Raw genomic sequence first — 23,478 nt, 5'->3', positions numbered from 1 at the left:
AAAGGAAAATTTGTGGTTGTACACCCCCTTATCTAACCATTTTCCTGCTTCGCGACCTGTGCATGTTGTCACTTTTATATGTCCAAAATAAAGGGGCACACGGACTTCACTCTTCACAGGTCAACAATGCATTCAAACTACAATGTGTGACCAAAAATCAGATTGTTTCGTGCAACATAAATAGTTAATATAATACTCCCTCCATATCAAAATATAAGATGTTTTTTACAAAAATGACTTATATGTTGTTACGGAGGTAGTATTTCTTTACAAAAAAAATCTCATTTTGTATATTTAGAATGGACCCAAAAAACAATCCAACCATTCTTTCCAACCGATGCATAGGTCACATTACGAAACCAAATAATCTCAAACACTTAGGCGCGGTGCATTAACTACCCACCTCGTTCCCTAGTTCTTGCCTTGAAAAAAGAAATCGGCCAATAGGAGACATGTGACATGTATGCATTCAATGACTTGAGACTACTTAGCATAACATGCAGTGGTCAATTCTCCGCAAGCAAAGGTATTAATTAGCAAATAAACATCAAGTTCTCTCATTTTCCCGCCACCTTGGTTGCGGTGCACAACCTGAGATGACTAATACACCGGTACGGGGGAGTATAATTTTTTTCATGTATTTATTATCGCCTAATAAAAGGTCAGTATCAACATCATATTGAAGAAGAACTATACTAAAATTGGTTTCCATGCCTTTAGAATATTTATTTATATACTATTACCCTTTGTCAATCCCTTAATTGCCACTCTTGAGAATGCTACATATAGTTCTTCATGTGCAAACACATGTTTAGGCAGACATATGTCTATTTTTTTAATCTGCAGGTCTCACCTCCCCTTTTCTATTTTTAGTCGCCGTACGATTGAACTAATAAATTATTTATGGTAGTTTTTTAGTGACTAACCATCCAGTTTACGTTTTTGTACAGCCCTGTATGCTGGCTGCTGTTGATGTTCACTCGATTGACTTATAGCCAAGATACAAAAAGATGACAGTAAGCGTAATGTTAATTCTTTTTTATGCTCCCACCATTTTTCTAGTCTTGCGACCGTCATTGGCAGTGTTAGGCTCCCTTACACCTATTAATTTTCAACAAACTTCCAAAGACATATTAAGATAACTGAATAAGAAAACATGTTTGATTGCATTCTACATATAAAATTTAAAAATGGCCAGATGCTCTCACTATTGGTTCAAGTATTAAAAAAGCTTGAGGACTCAGATATCACATAATATAGATTTATGAATGTTTGAAACCAATGAACTATTTCCACCAATTGTTACTTCGAGAGTTGTATAATAAGACCGACAATGCTGGTGCAGATACCCATTGCGACGGCTGCTACGTGAGGTCGAGGGACATAGGGGAGTAGTAGCTTTTTTAGGGACTGAGATCTAGAACATGAGATGTGGTAGTTATTTCCTTTTTTAGAACGTGAGATCTAGTAGTATTTTTTCTGTACGTGAGATGTAGTAGCTTTTTTGTTTTTTGTTTTGTTTTGATGGACTTAGATCAAGAACATGAGATGTGGTAGTTTTTTCCTTTTTAGGATGTGAGATCTAGTAGTTTTTTTAAAAGGACTTGGAGATAGATAGAAGATGCGTACATTTTTAGTTTTTCTTAAAGGACTTGGAGATAAATATAAGATGTGTACATAGGATAAATCGGAACCACCAGGTTTACATGTAGTTACGTGAGATCTTGTAGTTTTTGTTTTATTTATATTATTTAAAGGGATATGTAGAAATACACAAGGTGTGTATGTACGTTTTTTTTAACAGCACGTAGATGCTAAGGTTTATTTAAAGGGACATGTCGAAAGACATAAGGTGTGTATTTCTTTACATACATTTTTTTTAACAGCACGTAGATGCTAAGGTTTTTTTAAAGGGACGTGTAGAAAGACATAAGGTGTGTACGTTTTTTCAACAACACGTACAGGCTAAGGATATCTGTAGTTTTTTTTAGATGGAGCGCTCATTTTTTTCTGAATAGCACGTACATGCTAAGGTTAATTTAAATGGACATGTAGAAAGATATAAGGCGTGTACCCTTTTTTACACGTACAGGCTAATGATAGCTGTTTTTTTAGATGCATGGAGCGCCCTTAGATCTAATCCATTCATTACATCTTTTATGTTATGGGTCCACCAAATCGTTAGATTGCATTCTACATACAAAATTTAAAAATGGCCAGATGCTCTCACTATTGGTTGCAGTATTAAAAAACCTTGAGGACTCAGATATCACATAATATAGATTTGTGAATGTTTGAAACCAATGAACTATTTCCACCAATTGTTACTTCGAGAGTTGTATAATAAGACCGACAGTGCTGGTGCAGATGCCCATTGCAACGGCTGCTACGTGAGGTCGAGGACATAGGGGAGTAGTAGCTTTTTTTTAGGGACTGAGATCTAGAGCATGAGATGTGGTAGTTATTTCCTTTTTTAGGACGTGAGATCTAGTAGTATTTTTTTTTTGTACGTGAGATGTAGTAGCTTTTTTGTTTTTTGTTTTGTTTTGATGGACTTAGATCAAGAACATGAGATGTGGTAGTTTTTTACTTTTTTAGAACGTGAGATCTAGTAGTTTTTTTTAAAGGACTTGGAGATAGATATAAGATGTGTACATTTTTAGTTTTTCTTAAAGGACTTGAAGATAGATATAAGATATGTACATAGGATAAATCGGATCCACTGGGTTTACATGTAGTTATGTGAGATCTTCTAGTTTTTGCTTTATTTAAAGGGACGTGTAGAAAGATATGAGGTGTGTACGTTTTTTTCAACAACACGTACATGCTAAGGATAGCTGTAGTTTTTTTTTAGATGGAGCGCTATTTTTTTTGAATAGCACGTACATGCTAAGGTTAATTTAAATGGACATGTAGAAAGATATAGGGCGTGTACCCTTTTTTACACGTACAGGCTAATGATAGTTGTTGTTTTTTTAGATGGAGCACCCTTAGATCTAATCCATTCATTACGTCTTTTAAGTTATGGGTCCACCAAATCAAGGAGATCAGATCTTTTTAATTATTGTGGTAATTTCTAGTTTTTTTTCTGATTAACCCGTCAAGCACTTTTATTTAAAGGGACGTGTAGAAAGATATAAGGTGTGCACGTTTTTTTCAACAACATGTACAGGCTAAGGATAGCTGTAGTTTTTTTTAGATGGGTAGAAAGATATAAGGCGTGTACCCTTTTTTACACGTACAGGCTAATGATAGCTGTATTTTTTTTTAGATGGAGCGCCCTTAGATCTAATCCATTCATTACGTCTTTTAAGTTATGGGTCCACCAAATCAACAATCAGATCTTTCTAATTATTGTGGTAATTTCTAGTTTATTTATCTTTTTTCTGATTAACCCGTCAAGCACTTTTTATATATAATAGATAGATAGATAGATGTTGGAGGGTATATATAAGTGGGTGCAATGCGTCTATGTTTATAAAAACCACTCCCTAGTTACAATGTTGGTCAAAGTTTGACCTGTAATACATGGGAGGCTAATAAATTCAGACGGAGGAAGTAGTTGCTAGAAACTGGTCAGGATTTGGAGCATTTACGGAACATATCGCAGGAGATATATAGTCGCCAGTTAATTTTGTGAGAACATTTGTGTACAGATAAGTGGTCATTTATTGTATTAATTGTAATGGGATTGTTTGGTCTGGCATTAAAATTATCTAAATATTTGCCGATTGCAATAGATAGCGCGCAATTATTATCACGAGAAGGCAAGTTTTCAATCCATTATAACCCAACCACACACATTAGCAGGAACAAACTACCCAGATCGAGAAATACTGATCCATCTCGCTAAGTTGGCTACCTTGTGAGCAACGAGATTCCATTTATCTCTACCAATCTTCGAAAGCCTGCCGGCCAGGATTTTGCTTTGGGATCTCTTCTACCGTTGGTCGTCATTCCACTGCGCTCTTGAACTCCAAGGTCCGTTATTCAATCCATAGCTGGTACTAGCAGTAGACAGTAGAGACTAGTAGTAGTAGTAGTAGTAGTAGTAGTAGTAGTAGTACAAAGGTAGATGCCTGCATGGTTCGTATAGATTTGTTGTTTTTATGTGAGAAGTAGTATAAGTACAGTTTATAAGGACATTCATGGAGTTTTCCACCAAAATAAAAAGATGCATGGAGTTTTACCAATGGAAAAATTGTACGAATGGCCATTCAGTTGGAATTGGTCTTCTTGCGGTGCCACTTTGTTTGTAGTAATTAATTCAGAGGAGCGTCATAGCAGACCAGAGGAACAACGTTCGTTTCCACTGATGTTAGCAGTCAAAACATTCTGGTGGAGCTCTTTTTTGTGTGAAAGCCAGAGGAAAAGAGCGATAATGCTACCCTGTGATGCAACTCTTGTTTGCCGCGGGAAGGTGAGTTTGGTCCATAACTTGTGTGTAGGCCGAGTAGTGTATTGGCAGTTCATCCTACAATAATTGAGTCACAACTTTGGACTGGTACATACATTTCTGTTATTTTAAATAATGAAGCATATCTGTGTGCTAATTAGATCTTGTGTGGAATTGCAGGCACTTGTATTGCACATGGACTTCGCAACTGCAGACTCGACCTGCATCTTCGCGGTTACTAACTATAGTTTCATCAAGGAAACTGGATTGGGCAATTTTCTAAGGTCCCATGCCTTCCAAGTTGGTGGGTATGACTGGTCAGTTAGATTCTACCCACAAGGAATCAATGCTGAAAGCCAAAAGCACATCTCTATTGTTGGTGAGCTTATGAGCGAAAATGCAGAAGTCAGTGCAATATTTTGTTATCGATTGATCTCCCCAGGAGGACAATGCACAGAGTGGACTCAAACCGGAGTGTTATACTTATCTAGTGCAGAAGGAAAATATAGGATGGGAGGGTGGGAGAAGGTCATGGGGAAAACTTTGCTTGAAGCAGAATATGTGGAATTTGACCGCTTCTTGATTGAATTTTCCATCACTGTTATGAAAGATCCACTGGTGACTTGCAGTGACTTATTATCACCCCAAGTGAAGCTGCCACCACCAGAACTGTCAAATGATTTTGCAGATCTTCTAGAGTCAAAAGAAGGGGCGGACGTGACCTTCTGCGTCCAAGGTGAAACATTTCCTGCACATAGGGTAGTGCTCGCGGCAAGGTCACCGGTGTTTAGGGTGCAGCTCTGTGGACCAATGATGGAGAAAGACGGGTCATATGTAATCGTGGAAGATATGTTACCTGGCGTTTTTAGGGCTCTCATACATTTTGTGTACACAGACTGCTTGGTGCTTCCTTTCGACGGTTTTGATGACGAGGACAGAAAAGAGATTGTACGCCACTTACTCCAGGCTGCCGATCGCTACGCAATTGAAAAGTTGAAGCTCATATGTGAGGCCACTCTTTGCAGCTGTCTTGATGTACAAACAGTGGCAACTACATATGCGCTAGCTGATCAACATCAGTGTAATGATCTCAAACAGGCTTGCCTCAAATTGATGGCATCTCCAACAATACTTGGTGAATTGATGGCGAGCCAAGACTATGAAAACCTCAAGAGAAAGAGTTCTAGTACAGCATTGGAGATTTTAGAGAGCGTTTGTAAGTTCCCAAAGATCTAGTATGTGGGGTCTAGCTCGTCGTAGTGTGGCGACTGATACATCACACCTTTCCATTATTTTTCTACTGGTTTTCTTAGTCATATGTTATGTTCATCATTTCTGTTGAATTTGACTTACTCTATTCCAAGAAATAATGTATCAATTCGTGTTATGCAAGTGCATATCATTTCTTACTTTACAATAAACTGCAAGAATGACATGTGGTTAAACTAACACGACACCCCTATCTTCCCTTTTTCTGCAAACTAATATTTAGGCACACGTATCTTAAGGTGCATTTGGCAACGCTCTGGCTCCGAGCTCCGCCAACTCTGTGCCCGGAGCCACGCCAAACACGAAAACTCTTGAAGTTGAACTCCTGGCTGCCATGATGGACGGAGTGTAAAATTTCAGGAGTTGGGGAAGCTGCCCTGGAGGAACTCGCAGAAGCTGTAGAGTTGCAGTTTGAGTGTTTTACAGCAAAACTGTCACCGCCAAGTGATATCGTGTGTACCAGTGCGCAGCGCTTGTCTCCCAAGCTCGGCTGCGACGGCAAGACTTGCTTAACTGGGACTAAATGTCTGACCAGCTGAATGTGCCACCAGTGCTATATGTCTTTGTGGCCGACTCGAGCGACCCCAGCCAGAGGCTATCCTGCCGAACAGATTTCAACTCTGATTGTTTCAGAGAGGAGAAGCTAACCATAGAATTTGCCGTCGATGAGGATTTTTGGGCCGGGGAGAGCTGCCGTTAATAATCGTACAATTGATATAGTATATGTCAGGGCATACAATACAGCCAAGAGATTCTCGGAAAAAAATTACATCCAAGATGAGATACGTAGGTATGTTGTTGGTGAATGTGAACAATGATATATACAATATTCCATTGATTCTTATTTAGCTAAACAATAGATTAAAAATCTATATGATCGCCCAGTATAGAACAGGCCTACACATGATTTCCATAAAGCATCTTGCTGAAACAACATAAAAATAACATCACATGGTGATGGCGATGCGATATATAATATATACACGCAAGGCTTCCAACACAAGGATAGAGGGCGGCCGAACTAGTGTCTTGCTTATATAATAGTTAGCCTTGCTACTAGCTTTCAGCGGTAATATGTGTTCCAGAAAAGTTCATGGGTGTAAAGTTATCGGCATTGTCCAATGAGTTTAAAGTTTAATTATCCTTTTCGTATTATTGTTGTCGATGGAGTTAGTTTGAATTTGGTTATTATTGTAGTCGATGGAGTCAATCGAATTATTATAGTCAAATTTTAAACTAAAGATGTGTGGTTGAAAGTTACTCTTACTAAGTTATATATAGTTTATGTAGCACGTACACGGATACATATATATGGTATTAGGACATAAGGGCCCATGTCCTCGAGTTCGCCTAGGGCCTCCTGAAACACAGGGCCGGCCCTGCCCAGATAGGGAATAGGTGCTTGTATTGCCCAACCATACATATCTGAATCACTACTAGAAATAGTTTTAGCATTGGCCCCTCAACACTGACCAGCCTTGTTCTCTTGGCCATCTTATTCTTATTCCTTTTGTGGAGCAATCTGAACAACTCATGTCACATTTTTTTGCAAATAAGTGTATCTCCATCACAATTATATGGTGAGATACTATTTTGTTCCAAGGGGATATCATTGCGTAAATTTCTTCATAAAAAGGGAAGTACAATATATTCTACAAACTTGAGAAATATTGTGTGAGAAATAATTAAGTAATTATGTATATATACAAGTATGTCATTATTATGGCATATCATTGCTAACAAAAGTAGTGGGTGTAGTGGAGAGTTTATTGAGTTCAACAACCACAGCTCTAACTAGATAAATAATTTAATAAAAGCATGTAAGTTGTAGGCTTGATTGCATTTCAGTGGATTTAATATGATAATTCATATCCACAACAAATTGTTCTATTATTGTTGATGTTTTCGGCTGTGGATTATAAAAAAAAGTTCCATGCAGCACAACAAAAAGAAATCTAAAACTGAATTCTTAGTCTCCAATATTATAATATAAGTTATGAGTAATTAGTTAGGATTGTGACAATCAACCTGATGAGGTAATTCACCATTGGGGAGGCCAAACTAAAGGCCAATGTACGATCAACCCATGTATGCTAAGGGCCAAGTCAAGAACAACAACAGGGGGGTGGCGTCCTAGTCGAAGTGGACACCAGTCCGAAAACAATCGCTAGCCTGATTGCCCGTCAATCAGGACTCTCGTCAGTAGGTTTATCAGCCGTCGGTTTTACAGCAGGCCAACGGTCAGGAGCAATGAAGGAGGCATTGCGTGTAGATGTTCCACTAGGCATTAAACACAGACATTATAAGCCGCCTCCACTAGTTGGTTAATATTTCAGTTACTATCAGTAATGGCAAGAAATTGTCGGTTTTTAACATGCCGTTACACAAAACATTTATGACCAGCCGTTGTAGCTTTAAGGTTGGCGCACTCTATATAAGCGTCCTGGAGCACCTGGTCGAGGGTTTGCTACAATCTGAATCACACCTTACGCAAGAGAACAACATCACAGACAGGAAGTAGGGTATGACCTCAACCGCAGAGGGCCTGACCTGTATACATCCTTGTGTACCTCGGTTGCCATGGAACGGAGAGTAGTTTTGGGCAACGAACATAGTGTATGGCAAAGGTTGGCCAACTGAGCTGAAATTGGCATGAAAATGATGCGATATGGCTCATACATGCATATATTACTATATCTGGGCTGTTGAATTGGCTTGATCGGTAGGTGCTTGAGCATTGAATGGGGTAGTGTGCGAGCTGTGAAAAACAAAGTATTCCCACTGGCGACGTACGCGAAGGACGTAGGAAGCGGTCAATACATACAAATACCCGTACAGCCGACAACAGTGGGTCAGCCGCTAGTCCAGGATCGTAAGTCTAGCTGGACCATGTTCGAGGATTTTCCCTGCGAGACCGCCTAAACAGGAAACATTGATTAAAAACAAAAGGGCGATGTGTGTGTAAAATCCAGGGAGGGACCCTAGGGCCGGGAAGATATCTAGTGATACAAAGGCTTAGGTGCTACCATGATACGGGGTTCAGGGAGCCGTTGGATCTGAGATCCGACGGCTTCTGGGAGTTCTTGAACACTTAACAAAAAATTCATTCAAAGTTTCAACACTACGCATAGGTATAATAGCTCTTTAGATGCCGTCGTATCTAAGATCCAATGACCCAGAAAGTTGTATCATGGTAGCACCTGAAATTTGGTATCACCTGAAATTTCTCCGGACCCTAGGGGATGGAGGGGAGGCGATTGGATCGGCGATGGCAACCGCCATGGGCGTGCCCCGGCGATTGCAGGTTTGTCCCTCGCTGTCCTCAAAACATTACTTCCGCCGGCGCCCCCGTCCTTTGCCACCCAGCAGCCATCGTGCGTTGGCGGCGGAGGGACTAGGTTTTATGCGCCGGGCATGAACATACACCCCCGTTCGTGAGCCGGATGTGCTTTTTTCGGTGTTTGCTTTCGCATGCAGGTTGCCGATCGTCAATAGTGGGGCCGAGGACAGTAGAGACGGCGCTCTGCGGAGATCCAAAAACGCCTCGGTGGATTAAAAGGTATTTTGCGTGTCTGTTTTACATGGTCTGGCATTTGCTGCTGACTATCAGAAATTGCGTTTAGTTCTGTATATGGATGAAAAATTGTTCGTTTGGGGTGGTGGCCTGGGCTGGGGGTGGCAATAGCAGTAGGTTCTTTTGCTGACCGAGGCGCTGGATGAGTGGTTCATGTGGGCTACAGCAATTAAGTAGCGGATCGATTTGTTGCGACTGGTCGTTTTATCAGGTTAACCATGAGTAGCTAGAAATTCCCTTCATCTGCATAACTACCAAGAAAATAAAATGTAGTTTCCCCCTGAAAGTGTAGTCCAGCATAATCTGTTGGGAAAACCATGTGTGTGACGATGGGACGGATGTCGCCGATGAGAGTTAGAGAGTTTGTAAGTGCTCTCCATTCTGGATTTCTCCAAAAAAAATCACGATCAATAATGCTGTTGATTTGGGGCATATTTTTCCCTTGGTGTGCGCTCTTCTGAGGCAAAGAAAACTCTAGCTCGTGCCCGTGCATCGGCTTGGCTGCAAATAAATCAGTGTTCGCTCTGATGGTGTAGTGTCACAAATCCAGGCCAATATTAAACTACAAAGTGATGCTCTGTCTTGTGCACCTCCTTTGTTGACGTTTCCCTGAAAAAAGGCATTTTGGGACTTTTGATGGGTCTGCTTTTATTGCAGGGTTCGCATGGGAGCGAATCCAAGCGAGTGCACGTCATGCCTGCGAGGATGGGGGCTCTCGAGAAGTCCAGACAAGGTTTCCCAAAAAGAGATGGATACGAAGTAGTTAATCTGGAATTTCCGGATTTTGCCCAGTTTTTCGTTAATTAACAGGGCAATTCTTTTCTTCTTAATTAAGCCCTCGTTTAAAAAAACAGGAATTGGGCACAATGTTTGATTCATGACTGAGGCATACGACTTTTACAATTTGTATTCCTAGGAACACGGGTTCGGCATAAGGTACAGGAAGAGCCGGTTGAATCACCACGAAAACAGAAGACCATGCAGGTGATTGTTTGCGGCTGCTCGGTAAAAGGCAGATCTGCTTGCCTTGCTTCTTCTTTTTAATTTGCTCCAGATTTTTGTGATGCTAAAATTGTTCTTGGAAATGATGTGGACCAGGGGAAGCCCTTGCGCGAGAATACAAGGTCTTGTCGTTGCGAGTTCCCCGCGATGATTAGGCTGCTGAGGACTTCAGATAATGGGTGATACATAACGAAGCATCGGGTGAAGCATAATCAAGTCATGACTCCAAACCAATGTTGAGGATATCACTTACCGTTAGTGTGTCGGTCGGCTGGAGATTAGAGATTAATCAGACTTCATTCATCATTAGTGTGTCGGTCGGCTGGATATCACTTATCGGTCGGCTGGAATTAGTGACAGGAGGCCCTATTTTGGGGTTCTTGCCACGGGGCCAGGCCGATTAATCTCTTGTCAGGGCGATAAATTGGCACAAATGTTAAATAGCAAAGATAAGTTGTAATCTTAGTGGTCACACACCGATAAGTGATCAATCAAATCAGTTAATCGAATGGTATTTTTGAATATTGATCCAAACTGTGGGGAGATCATGCACTGGCCATCACACAAACACATTGACGTGTACATAAAGGTCCTGCTCCGGAACCTACTGAAGAACATCATCAACATAAGCAAAGTGTACAACATAATTAGAGGGGTCTTCGGGACAGTTGAGAATGTGCCCTTCACGAAACAAGGTCTCCAAAGTCAGGACTTCGTTTTTTTGGAAGTTTTTGATGGAATTGGTGCGAAGGACCCTCAATTCTTTGTTTAGGGTGGGGGCAGATGCTTCCAGTAGGATATGAAATTTGATGTGGACAACAGGGGCTAGTAGGTTGAAGTTTTTGTGATGTTGTGACGTTCGATACCACACATACGACATGCCTTTTAGCTTGCTTGGTGGGGTTAACAACCATTTCGAGAGCATACTGCTAGGAGGGATGTTGCATAGAGATAAACTAGTTGAAAGCTTCAAAAGTTGTTGTTTCGGATATAGTCATGTGTTCTCCCGTTGGGATCTCGGGTGACGGGTTTTACCTAAGAACACGCTGGCAGACACAGTGTATCGATGGTGCAAGTGTCACATCTTAATAAGAAAGCAAAAGGAAGTTTGGAAGCTCTGTTTGGCAACCCCACCATGCCTCAATACCCAGCTCTATACTTGACCTCACATCTTTTTTGGGCCTAAGTATAGACCTTGGGCGCCACGTAAAAAGTTTCAGCATTTTCTAAAACATCTACCTTTTTCTTTTCTTCCCTTTTCCTTCTCTCTAATTTCCGTAAATGAGAAAAGAAAAAAGAACAGGAAAAGTTAGGAGAGGGAGCCAACACAGCCCAAATGCGTCGGGCCATCTACCCGTAGGCTCAGCCGCATAGCTATCTAACCTAGCAGTGTAGCACCCACGCACACGCAGCCTCCCGATCCGCTCCTCTCTTCCACTCGCACCGCCACCCAGGAGAAGCTCATACGAGCGGTGCCCAACCCCCACGCGATCCCCTCACCCTCTCCTTCGTCTTCCGTCTCTCTTGATCCCCAACTGCTGCGCCGGCCATCTACTCTGACCTTCGCCGCTTCCACCAGCGAGTGCAGCCTCCCGCAGCGCTTTGCGGCCTCCTACCCAAGCGCCTCTCGCTATTCTACGACAGCCACCTCTCCTCCAACTCGTCACGCTGGTCTCCTCCCAACGCCCGCTACTGTCATGGTTCCGCTCGGTCACCACTCCTCGCCCAACTCGTGTCCTCGCCGATAAAACGCCTGGATCCGGCTGCCTACGTTCCTCTCCACCAACTCGTCACGCTGGTCTCCTCACAGCACCAGCTGCTGCCATGGCTCTGCTCCGGCACCGCTCCTCGCCCTCAGGTCATGTCCTTGCCGGTAGAACGCACGAATATGGCCGCCTGCCGTCCGCCATGGTCGTCCCTTGGCTAGGCCATGCCCTTCGTCCTCAACCACGCGACGCCGCGACACCGGCAGCAGCACTATTGGATGAATATACCAAACTACATGGTATTTTTTCTGCAAAAACGAAATGTTATCTCAGATTAGCCACTTAAAAAAGGATTGACGGTTGAAATATCCCAAAATATAGGGACTTTTCTGCAAAATTAACAATGACGTACCGCCAGAAGCACTAATGACTTGATAATTTGGTAAAGATAAAGATTTATTCTGCTGCTATTTACCTCTCCCTTCATAAATATAAGATGTTCTAACTTTTTTTCCGAATCAGATGTTTATGGACATGTTTTAGTGTGTTTGTTTTCTGATTTCAGTCGACCATATTGAAATACCTAAAACATTTTGACGCCAATATTCACCACACGTGTGGTCTGGGACCACCCAGACCGAACGTTCTGTAGGAGAGATCGACCAGAATGAACGTCTTCGTTCCGTAGAGGAGCCCCACAGCCCGTACGCTTCCATCGCTCCTTTCCCCTGTGAAAACCGAAAAGGAAAAATGAAGCCGAGTAAAAGAAAAGCTCAGATTTTAACTAATTTGCCAATGTTCATAAAAAATCACAAACTAGGTTGTATTAGTCACAGCAAAAAAAACCAAATATGGGCTTGATAAACTACGTTTCTCATGTTTTCCATGACAAGAAACTACATTTCCATTGTTAAGAAAAGTTAATTTGATATGGCGGAAAAAATAGAAAGTAGACATTTGCCATGAGCATTTAAAAATAGAATTTGGCGTGCAAGTTATAGTAAAATTGCCATTGCAATATAGGTAGATTACCCATGATAGAAATAGAGGTAAATTTGCCATGAGGAAAAGAAGTAATTTTTGCCATGGCGGAAAAAACAAATGAAAATTGTGGTCAAAAAAAGAGAAAATTGCCTTGTTGTGACTACATTTGCCCTGGTCCATAAAACAAAAAAATGCCATGCGCCCATACAAAAGTGGTATTTTTGCCTTACGGCAAAGAAAAGTGGTATTTTTGCCTAAATTTGCCATGGCAAACAACGGTTGACTCCCCCTAAGCAACGAACATGGCACAATTGCATTTGGGACACATATCAACTAGCCATCGGTGCATAAAATGGATTTGCTCCATGGCAAGAACTGATTATAACTACAAATGCTAGCCCAAATCTATAGACCAAAATTTAACATGGTAAAAGTGGGATCAAAATTGCCATGACACCTCTCAAATGTATGAAGATTGATAAACGAAATGATTATGTTGCAGAGATGATAATCTGTGAGAATTTGTCTCGGAAAAAAATGTTCTTCCTACGCATAGAACATTGCAAAAATGCAAAAATGGGGGGCACAGATCATAACTTGCAAAAATCGATGGATACTGGAAATGCCCATGGCAACTATAGATTTCCACTACCAATTCTAAGACAAAAAACTAAAATTACAGATTAAAAAATGTACACAATGATGTTGGGGAAATGGGATCTTAGCTGCAGGACAATTGTGCCGAGTGTCAGCGGAGCATGACACAGGGCAAATCGGTCTCCTGAGGCAACACCGCACGACCTCGTCGTTGCCGACCAGCAGCGTCACGGATGCCTCGGCCTCCAGCCTGAGCGGTGTTGTCATCGTCATGGAGGATGACCTCCTGCTCGGCATCTTATTCGTGTCTAGGCTGGGGAGGAGCTACATTGCCATGGTAAAAAATAAAAGTAACTTTGGCCATGTTGCAAAAGAACTAGAAAATTTCCATAATCCATAAACTACATTTTCCATGCTTGAACTTAATTTTCCATGGTGCAAATAAAATTGCGATGATATTATACGAGAAACGTGAGTAAAACAAATGTTGCCATGGGGCCATGGCAACTTTGTTCGAAAATCTTCTATATATAATGATCCACGGACTACAAAATCCCATGATCCATACAATATAATTCCCATGATACATACATTAAATTTTCAACGGTCCTGAATGTTGCAAAAAAGGGAAAGAAAATTTGCCATGGTCCATATAATTGGAAATTGCCATGCTCCGTAAATTACATTTTCCATGATACACACACTAATTTTGCCATAGTCACGTTCAAAAAAGAAAACTTGCCATGTTGCAAAAGAAGGAAGAAAATTTGCAATGCTCCATTAAATTAGAAATTGCCATGCGCCGTAACCTACATTTGCCATGATATGTACACTAAGTTTGCCATGGTCTTGTTCACAAATAAATTTCGCCATGTTGCAAAGAAGGATGAAAATTTGCCATGCTCCATAAAATACCGTTGCCATGAAAGATACACTAAGTTTGCCATGGTCCCGTTCAATAGAAGATTTGCCATGTTGCCATGGTCCATATTGGTAAATTTTCCATGTGGAAAAATAGATAAAATTGACATGGAAAACATAAAATTTAATATTTACAAAAGAAAAAGAAGAGGTTCAAGGAATTTGTCAGGGTGTTATATGCAAATTTGCCTTGTCAATATAGGAAAAATTGCCATGGCTAATGAAAAGTAAAAATTGCCATATTTTCTTGATTTTATAATTTTCCATGGCAAATTATAAAAATGGATAAAATGTCATGGCAACTTATCCTTAAAACAATAATTTGCCCATGGCAACTCTCACAGTGTTTTTCAATATAATTACTTGCTTTGTCATCATAATTTGCCATGGCAAAAACATACCATAAAAGAAAAAAAATTCCAATACCATCTGATGGCATTTTTCGGAACGTTAAAAAGAAAAAATTGCCATGCCATGTGAAAAGAATGGCCGAAGTAGCTATGCAGGTCGTGGCAATTGTGTGTATAAAAACAAAATTCCAGTCTATGTGGAGCACAATTTTGCCATGGGTTGTTATGAAAAAGTTGCCATGGTTCATGTGGTATATTTGCCATGGTACATTGACATGGTAAAAATGATCTCTGAAAATAAATATAAATTTGCCATGGTCTATGGAGAAACATGGCAAATTCATTATTGAAAAAATGTCATGGTAGATATTTACTAAACAAAAATATGGTAGCTATAAAAGGATTGTAAATTTGTCATGTCAATTGATGTAGATTAGAAGCTATCATGGCAACTTTTGATAAAAAAACCAAAATGCCATGGTGTATCAGAAAACATAGCAAATGGGTTCTATCAGTGGCAACTTTTAATAAAACAAAAAATTTATGCTTCAAATTTATGTTTACACACAATCCAGTTTGACATGGCGAATAACAATCTCTGACAATTGAATAGCAATTTGCCATGGTATAGGAAATTAGTAGCCAAAAACGTATGAAAAGAAATTGCCATGGCAACTATTCAGTAAACACAAAAAGATGGAACCTATACACAAATATGCAATTCATAGTGGATTCCCCATGGTATATCCAATTAAACGGCACGTAATTCACGATAAATTTAGAAAAATAATCAGCTACTTCCCCATACAATGTGATGCATCTACTGAACCAACAAAAAAAACTGTGAGCAAGCTTTTTTCCATGCAATCCTTGCAAGTTAAAACAACACGGCATTTTTTTGTCCAGTTTGCTCATGGCAAGTTTTGTATAGTTAAGCACCTTGTCATGGCAACTTCCATTTTTCAAAAAAAAAATGGGCGATGGCAGTTTCTGCCATATAGGCATGGCAATTAGAAAATAAACCACATGGGAACTTTTTCCTTGTCTTGCCTTGTAAACTGAAATCACATGGCAACTTTTACAGCAAGTTAATGGCAGTTCTAATGCACAATTCATATCTTCGTTGACGCACAACAGAACCACGGGGGCCACCGGCAAGGCGTGCGAGGGGTGCGGGCATCGCACACTAAGCCAACGCGCGTGGGGTCTGCTGCCTGTGTGTGCGAGTGTTGTAGGCCAATGTTGTCCATGGCAGAAAGACATGGTCTCGAGTGACGTGAGCGTCTACGTCCGAGCATGTAAGCAAAGGGGGGGAGGAAGTGACTCACCTCGGCAGGGATGATGGCACGTCCGGCGAGGTGGGGAAGGACCGAGGCGGTGTGGATGCACTCGAGAGCGGCGAGCTCGTGGATCCGCGCATCCACGAAGGGGACGAGCTCCCCGGCGTGGGGGTAGATGTGGTCGCCGCGGCATGGGGATGGGAGCCCGGCGGTCTCTAGCCCTCTCATTTCGGAGAGATCACGCCGCCCCGGAGAGGTCGGGCCGCCTAGAGGAAGAGGTCGCCCCGGCGGGGCGGGTGCTGAATGCCCTCATGTCGCGGAGTTCTCCGAGGTGCGGGCCACCCTGGGAAACAGCTGGGACAGTGGAGCTGGGTGACCGGAGGACGGGGATCTCGCCGGGGTGCAAGGGGACTGCCGTGTGCGAGAGGATGAAAGGTGAGGGGAACAGGACAGAGTGTGGTTGTGTGGGTTGGATGAGCATTGACAAGTGCGAGGATAAGGGTTTTTCGTTCGCTGGGTTTGGTCGCTGCCCGAACTATTCTGAAACGATGACTGGCACCAGATCATATCAAGATTCGTTTTGTGTAAATCGGACGGTGTGAAAAGCGTTTGGACCGGACGTTTTCGTGCCAAACGTGTGGCACTTATCATTTGGGAAACGTTTTACATTTGTGAACGGAAGAGGTAAGAGTACAATTTACAGTTGAATCTATCCTCAAAGTCCATGTCACAAGTAGATCCACTCCTGGATACTTGATTCGGTCAGTACATACATGGCAGCCCTTGGTTTTGCCGGGGTGAGATTAGTTAACAACTGAAGAGAGAGACGGACAACAGCATGCGTCGAAAGCAATCCTGCCAAAACGGCGGAAGTATCTAGGTCAGATATCACGGACTAATTTTCGCCTTGTTCTCTGTCTTCTCCTCTCCTTGTTGAACAACCGCACGAGCCCACGGTGGCGGACATGGATACGGCGGCGCAGGCCATCGTCCCGGCCGCCTGCGCGCTGCAGGCTTGGTCGGCCCGCGCCGGCATCGCCCCTGAGGTGGAGGCGCTCACGGCGGCCCTCGATGGCGCCAGGCGGACGCTCGACGCCGCGGCGGCGGGCGGCGAGCTGCAGAACAGGTCTCTCCAGGGTTTCCTCCTCAAGGAGGTCCGCCGCGAGGTGTTCCGGGCCGACACGCTGCTGGACGAACTGGACTACCACCGCATCCGGGAAGAAGGACGGGCGGAGGCTGCCGGCGCCATCGACGAGGTTGTCCACGCTTCTGATTCCCCTTTTTTCTCACTCATTCATTTAGCCTTAGTATATCGCTTAGTCTTCTTCAGTACATATGTTTCTGACATTTTTGTTTCATCTGTTAGTATATGAGCAACCTTATGGACCAAGCAAAATCCCATGGCAGCAATTCTGATGATTCATTTCAGCAGAAACACACTAGTATTGTCGATCCATCATTATCCTTGGATCCATCTAACCTTCAGCTTATCGACAAGGTTGTCCACGCTTCCAATTCCCATTTCTATTTATTCATTCATTCATTTAGCCTTAGTGGAGCTAGAGGCTCCTTCTAAGCTGATTTGTTTCTGATATTTTTATTTCTCCTGAACCTGATAGACTGTGAACAGTCTTATGGACCAAATGGACCATGGAGAATCTCATGACAGCAATTCTGATAATTCATTTCAGAAAAACCACACTAGTATTGTTGATCGATCATCAGCCTTGGATCCATCTAAACTTCAGCTTGTTGTGTACAGCCCCGACAACACAGATTCTGTTCCGCCATGGATAAAGCTAGATAAGAATGAGATCTTATATAGGATATCGGACAGTGTCAATCAGCTCAATGAGATGCAACGTGACGCACGCAAGGCGCTTAAACTCGAGGAGCTGGACTCCCTTGCTCTCAGAATGGGCTCTCCAGACACAGACTTCAGGGAGACAACTCCTGCTGTTATTGAACCCAGAATTTATGGGAGGGACAAGGAGCAGAGTCATATAGTCAACACACTTGTGTGTAGTGAAACAAAGGATGAAGGTATATCAGTTTTCGCCATTGTCGGAAACGGTGGTGTTGGCAAGACCACCTTAGCCCGTTTGGTGTATAACGATGCTAGCATTGCACAACATTTTATCCTGCGTCTATGGATCTATGTGTCTGTTACTTTTGATGAGATTAAGCTTACACATGATTTGCTTGAATGCCTATATGGTGATAGATTTGAGGGGATTGAGGACTTGACCAAGCTCCAAAAGTTTGTCGAGGATGGCGTGAAGTCGAAGAGGTTACTACTTGTTATGGATGACATATGGGAAGACCATGACCTGAGTCGATGGGACACATTCCTAGCTCCACTTCGATGCGCTGAAGTAAAGGGAAATAAGGTTTTGGTAACCACAAGGAAATTTTCTGTTGCGGCAATGACGGGCGCAAAGGATGAAATTAAGCTGGACGGTCTAACGGAAGAGAATTTTTGGGCTTTATTCAAGGAATGTGCATTTGGGAACAGGAAAGAGCAACTGAAGCTAGTGTATATTGGGCGTCAGATAGCAGAGAAATTGAATGGATATCCTTTGGCTGCTAAAACTGTTGGAACACTACTAAGAAAAAAGCTTGATGTTGAGCATTGGAGGAAAATTCTAGACAGCACTGAATGGAAATATCAAGAAAGCAACGAAGACATCATACCGGCATTGAGGATTAGCTACAACCATCTGCCCTTCCTTCTTCAACCGTGCTTCTCATATTGTTCACTGTTCCCTAAGAATTACCATTTCAACGCTGAACAACTGGTGAACATATGGATTGCACACGGTTTTGTGCGTCCCAAAGAAAGCAAAAGAATAGAAGATGTAGGACGTGATTACTTCAATGAGCTCGTCGACTGTGGGTTTATTCAATACGAACCAACAGGGCTTTCTTACATCATGCATGATCTGATTCACGATCTAGCACAGATGGTTTCTTCTGATGAATGTTTTACTATAGATGCTCTAGGATCTAGAGAAACACCAAAGTTTGTTCGCCATGTTAGTGTTGTTACAGAATCAGCGTATCGTCCAAAAGGAGATGGCAGTATGGCACCTAATGAATCTTTCAGACAGGAATTTGTTCAAGCAATTGGTGCATTCCAACCTAAGAACGTGAGCACAATTATGTTGATTGGTAGATATGACTCAAACTTTTCTGAATCATTTCGAGACAAATTCAATGAGTTCAGAGCCATTCGTGTATTAAAGCTGGAAATGATGTTTGATGATTTGAGTTCTTTGATATGTAACCCTGCAGCATTTATTCATCTTCGTTATCTGGAGCTGCGTGCTGCTTATGCAACTTCAAATTTGCAGTTGCCAGAGTCCATATGTAGACTGTACCATCTAGAGGTCATTGACATTAATATAATACATAATTTTGGATCTCATATGGAGTTACCAAGAGGGTTCAGCGATCTTGTAAACCTGCGCCACTTTCTTGCCTTTGAGAATTTACATGAGAAAATTGCTGCTGTTGGGAAACTGAAATTTCTTCAGGAGCTCAAGGCTTTCAAAGTAAGCAAGAAAAAAGAATTTACTATTGATCAATTAAGCACTCTATCGGAGCTCAGAGGATCACTGAAAATATATGACCTTGGAAATGTTGGGAGCAAAACGGAAGCTATGATGGCTAGACTTGAGGACAAGGTATACTTGACCGGCTTACATTTGTCATGGGATAAAATGCAAGGCAATGCTGCTTCTCACACAGCAGTACTTGAAGGATTTCAACCACCCAGAAGCCTCAGATGTCTCAGAATTGACGGACATAGAGGTGCTACTCCCAAATGGTTAGCCACAGATTTTACACTTACATCGTTGCAATCTCTTCATTTGGAGCATTGCCTGGACTGGAAAGACCTTCCACCTATTGCAAAGATGCCATTCCTTAAAGAGTTGCACTTGGTTCGCATGTTTAAAATCAAAAAATTGGTAATTGGTACCCTGGAGGTGTTGGAGCTACGTGAGCTGCCTCAATTGACAAATTGCACTATCTTAGCTGAAGAGTGCTCATCCAAAAGTATACGAGTTCTTGAAATTATTTCATGTTATCACTTGAAGAAACTACCATTTTTGCAGAACTCCGGTAGCCTGGAGAATGAGCATCGACTATCAAATCTCCACCGAGTTCATATACATGATTGGCTAGGATCCCGAGACTTACCAGCACTCCCTGTCAGCAAAATATTAACTGATTTGGACATTTCAAATCCTGGCTCAGTTCGACCCATGTCGTTCCGTCTCAAGCACGCAGTTGGATCAGATGGGTTGACCCTAACAATTAGTGGCCATACCAACCTAAGCAGTTTGGATGAGAAAGTGTTGGCATTCCATAATCTTACTGCTTTAGTAGAAATAGAGATTACAAGCTCTCCAGATCTATCTTATCTTGCATGGAATAGCTTGCAGCAGTTGATATCCCTAAGAAGGTTCACATTATCTTCTTGCCCCAAGGTATTCTCTTCATTGACAACTGGAGACATGCTCCCATCTTCACTTGAAGATCTCAACTTGTCAAGGTGCAACATTACCGGGAATCAACTATCCAGGGTGCTGGCTAATCTTCCCAATCTGTCAACCTTGAAGATAGCATACTGTCATAAGATAACATCGCTGGCTGTAGGCTTATCGTCGAATGACATAGATTCAATGCTAGAAGGAATATGTTGCATCCCAGTCCACTGTTTGACGAGCATACGACAGTTGCACATCTCTTCTGACATGGCTTTTTCGAGCAGGAAGGGCCTAGCAGAATTCGGTTCCCTTGAAAAACTGGTTATAAAAGGTTGTGCCGAGCTTCTTACATCCATGGTTTTCCAAGCAGGATTAGAGTCAGACAACTGTATAATTCTTCCCTCTTCATTGGTAAATTTAATGATTGATAATTTGCCCGACATGCTATTGCAGCACTCAAGCCTCACCTCCCTTGTTCAGCTAGACTTGGAGCACAGTCCTAGTTTAACATCGGTTTACCTGCATTCATGTACAGCGTTACACACATTGGTAATCAAAGAATGCCATTTGCTATCTTTATGTGAAGGTTTTCAGGCCCTTATTCGACTCAGCACATTGATTCTAAAGTATTGCCCAAGCATGAAGTATTTGGGACTGCAGTCTTGCGTGGCACTGCGACACCTGCATGTGGAAGGTTGCGACGCGTTATCGACACTTGACAGCTTAGTGTGCCTTCCACTACTCATTGAATTGCATCTGGTCAAGAATCAAAAATTGGTTTCTCTCAAGTTGCATCCTCATGCTGCATTGGAGAGCTTGAACATTAGAGAATGCTCTATATTGTCTTCATGGGAACAGTTGAACTCCCTTCGAAACCTTAAACGTCTGGAAATTCGAGATGCTCCTAACTTCGTGTCAGCATGGAACCGTATGGCTCAAGAGGCTGAAATTGCCGACCAACATGTGTGCTTACCACTTGAGACACTTCATATCGATGAACCCAGTTTTCTCACAGTAGCCGTGTGTAGGCTCCTGGCATCTCTTAAGGAACTCCGCATTGGTCTTGCTCGGAATTCTCACGATGTGGGCTGCCAGATTACGAGATTCACTGATGGGCAGCAGGAAGCGCTACAACTTCTGCACTCACTCCATCGTTTTGAGCTGTCGTCCTTGATGAATCTTCAGATGCTGCCCTCAGAGTTGCATCTGCTTCCGTCGTTACAGTATTTGATCATAAACAAATGTGAGAGCATCATGTCGCTACCAGAAAAAGGTCTTCCAGCTTCGCTCAAGCTTCTCGATGCCGATAAGTGTAGCTCTGAACTGTATGAACAATGCAAGCAAGTAAGAGGACTCAAATGGTTGTGCATCCATGGACGCGAACACGAAAAGTGCTAGCTTGTTTATCTGAAGGTATGCAATATTTTTTCTTATTTAGATCTTTATATTACACGTCAGTATGCAGTTCTCTCCAGCTAAAACCATGTTTTCCATTCTAGTTATCTGTACGGCAGTTAACTGCAATAAACAATTGTTTCATAGGCAACTTGAGTAATTACAAAGAATAACAAATAAACAAAGGATAGACTTCTAGTTCCTTGTGCGTGCAAGACTGGAATCTCCATAGTTTCATCTGCTAACATGATATAGAAGATATTACTCCCTCCGTCTCAAAATGTAAGACATTTTTTCACACTCTGGTAGTATGGTAAAACGTCTTACATTTTGAGACGGAGGGAGTAGTTGGCATGGCAACAAGGACTCGATGTCGGAATGGTGATACATTAATATTGTAGAATCTTCTGAATAACTGAGTGCCTCTTCTTAACAGGAGGATATCAGTTGGTGATGATGGTGGTGGTACGTCATGCCTTGCTATTTTTACACCTCACTAACAGGAGGCATACAACAGGTGATTGATCTCTTTGGCCACGCCATTGCTTTATGGGCCCTAAGTTGTAGCCTAGATGGTTTCACTTGAAAACATGTGTAAAATGAAGTAAGTTCTCCGTTGCTTTCCATGTAGACATTCGCATAGTTCATTGTGTGCAAGTGTAATGCCCCAGCCACAACCACCGGTTTCCAGCTGTAACGTCTAATTACCACCAGAGATCTAGACTGGCTCATCTTAGATGAGCTTGATGCAGCTTTTGATATGAGTAAATCATTCATATTAAGCCGGGATGTCACAACAAGGCCTGTGATCATCTTCCTTTCCGAAGACAGAAATATGTTAACGCGGCATTGTGTCTGGCCACGCAATTGTTTTGGCCTGTTGTTCAAAATGAAGCCTTCTGCATTGTTTCATTGTAAATCTGCATTATTTCATTTTTTTTGTGGGGGGGGGGGGGGGGGGGGGCATTTTTTCTTCTGCTACTGAGATGTGGAATGGGAGCTTTATTTTAGTTTCACCTATTTTTTTATGCAGAACATTAATGTTGGCACACAAACAAACATGCAAAGTCTGTTCGTGTCGTTGTGTCTTGAGTTTAGTCGGAGTTTCCAAGGATTCATAGTTCACGAGGAAGGGGTTTAGCCGGAGTTTCCAAGAATTGTAATTCACGAGGAAGGAGTTTAGCCGGAGTTTCAAAGAATTGTAATTCACAAGGAAGGACTTTAGCGAGAGTTTCAAAGGGTTGATTGCTACTACTCCCTCCGTCTAGATGTGTAAGTCACCTTATGAAAATCAAATAATCCCAAAACACTTAGGCACGGTACATTAACTCCCTCCTCGTTCTTGTTTCGTGACATATCAACCAATAAGAGTTGTGGCCGTGCATGCTTTCAATGACTTGAGACTATCAAACATGACATGCAGTGGTTAGTTCATTGCATGCAATGCTATTAATTAGCAAAAAAACATTAAGTTCTCTCGTTTTCCCCTCCGTCTTGGTCGCGGTGCACAA

At 42.1% G+C, this 23,478-nt stretch overlaps 2 protein-coding genes across 2 annotated transcripts; both read left to right on the top strand.

Moving 5' to 3' along the window:
- Positions 1-4,192: 4,192 nt before the first annotated feature.
- Positions 4,193-5,632, top strand: LOC123166909 (BTB/POZ and MATH domain-containing protein 2-like). The gene is made up of 3 exons (XM_044584728.1): positions 4,193-4,420; positions 4,577-4,941; positions 5,026-5,632. The coding sequence occupies exons 1-3, from the start codon at positions 4,193-4,195 to the stop codon at positions 5,630-5,632; spliced, it is 1,200 nt and encodes a 399-aa protein (XP_044440663.1).
- Positions 5,633-16,390: 10,758 nt separating this feature from the next.
- Positions 16,391-21,970, top strand: LOC123171475 (putative disease resistance protein RGA3). The gene is made up of 3 exons (XM_044588962.1): positions 16,391-16,675; positions 17,446-17,577; positions 17,771-21,970. Exons 1-3 carry the CDS (start codon positions 16,391-16,393, stop codon positions 21,968-21,970), a joined length of 4,617 nt encoding a protein of 1,538 aa, XP_044444897.1.
- The last annotated feature ends 1,508 nt before the right edge of the window (positions 21,971-23,478 follow it).

Source organism: Triticum aestivum, chromosome 7D, assembly GCF_018294505.1.
Source record: "Triticum aestivum cultivar Chinese Spring chromosome 7D, IWGSC CS RefSeq v2.1, whole genome shotgun sequence".
NCBI classification, from domain to species: Eukaryota; Viridiplantae; Streptophyta; class Magnoliopsida; order Poales; family Poaceae; genus Triticum; species Triticum aestivum.
This window is presented reverse-complemented; position numbering and strand designations above follow the sequence as displayed.

Excerpts from the sequence above, each read along its gene's own strand:
- LOC123166909 (XM_044584728.1), top strand. The coding sequence starts at position 4,193 with ATGGAAAAATTGTACGAATGGCCATTCAGTTGGAATTGGTCTTCTTGC. Across the intron at positions 4,421-4,576 it reads CTCTTGTTTGCCGCGGGAAG|GCACTTGTATTGCACATGGA; the intron begins GTGAGTTTGGTC and ends GTGGAATTGCAG. Across the intron at positions 4,942-5,025 it reads AAGGTCATGGGGAAAACTTT|TGACTTATTATCACCCCAAG; the intron begins GCTTGAAGCAGA and ends GGTGACTTGCAG.
- LOC123171475 (XM_044588962.1), top strand. The coding sequence starts at position 16,391 with ATGTCGCGGAGTTCTCCGAGGTGCGGGCCACCCTGGGAAACAGCTGGG. Across the intron at positions 16,676-17,445 it reads CGTTTTGTGTAAATCGGACG|TATATGAGCAACCTTATGGA; the intron begins GTGTGAAAAGCG and ends TTCATCTGTTAG. Across the intron at positions 17,578-17,770 it reads ACCTTCAGCTTATCGACAAG|AAAAACCACACTAGTATTGT; the intron begins GTTGTCCACGCT and ends AATTCATTTCAG.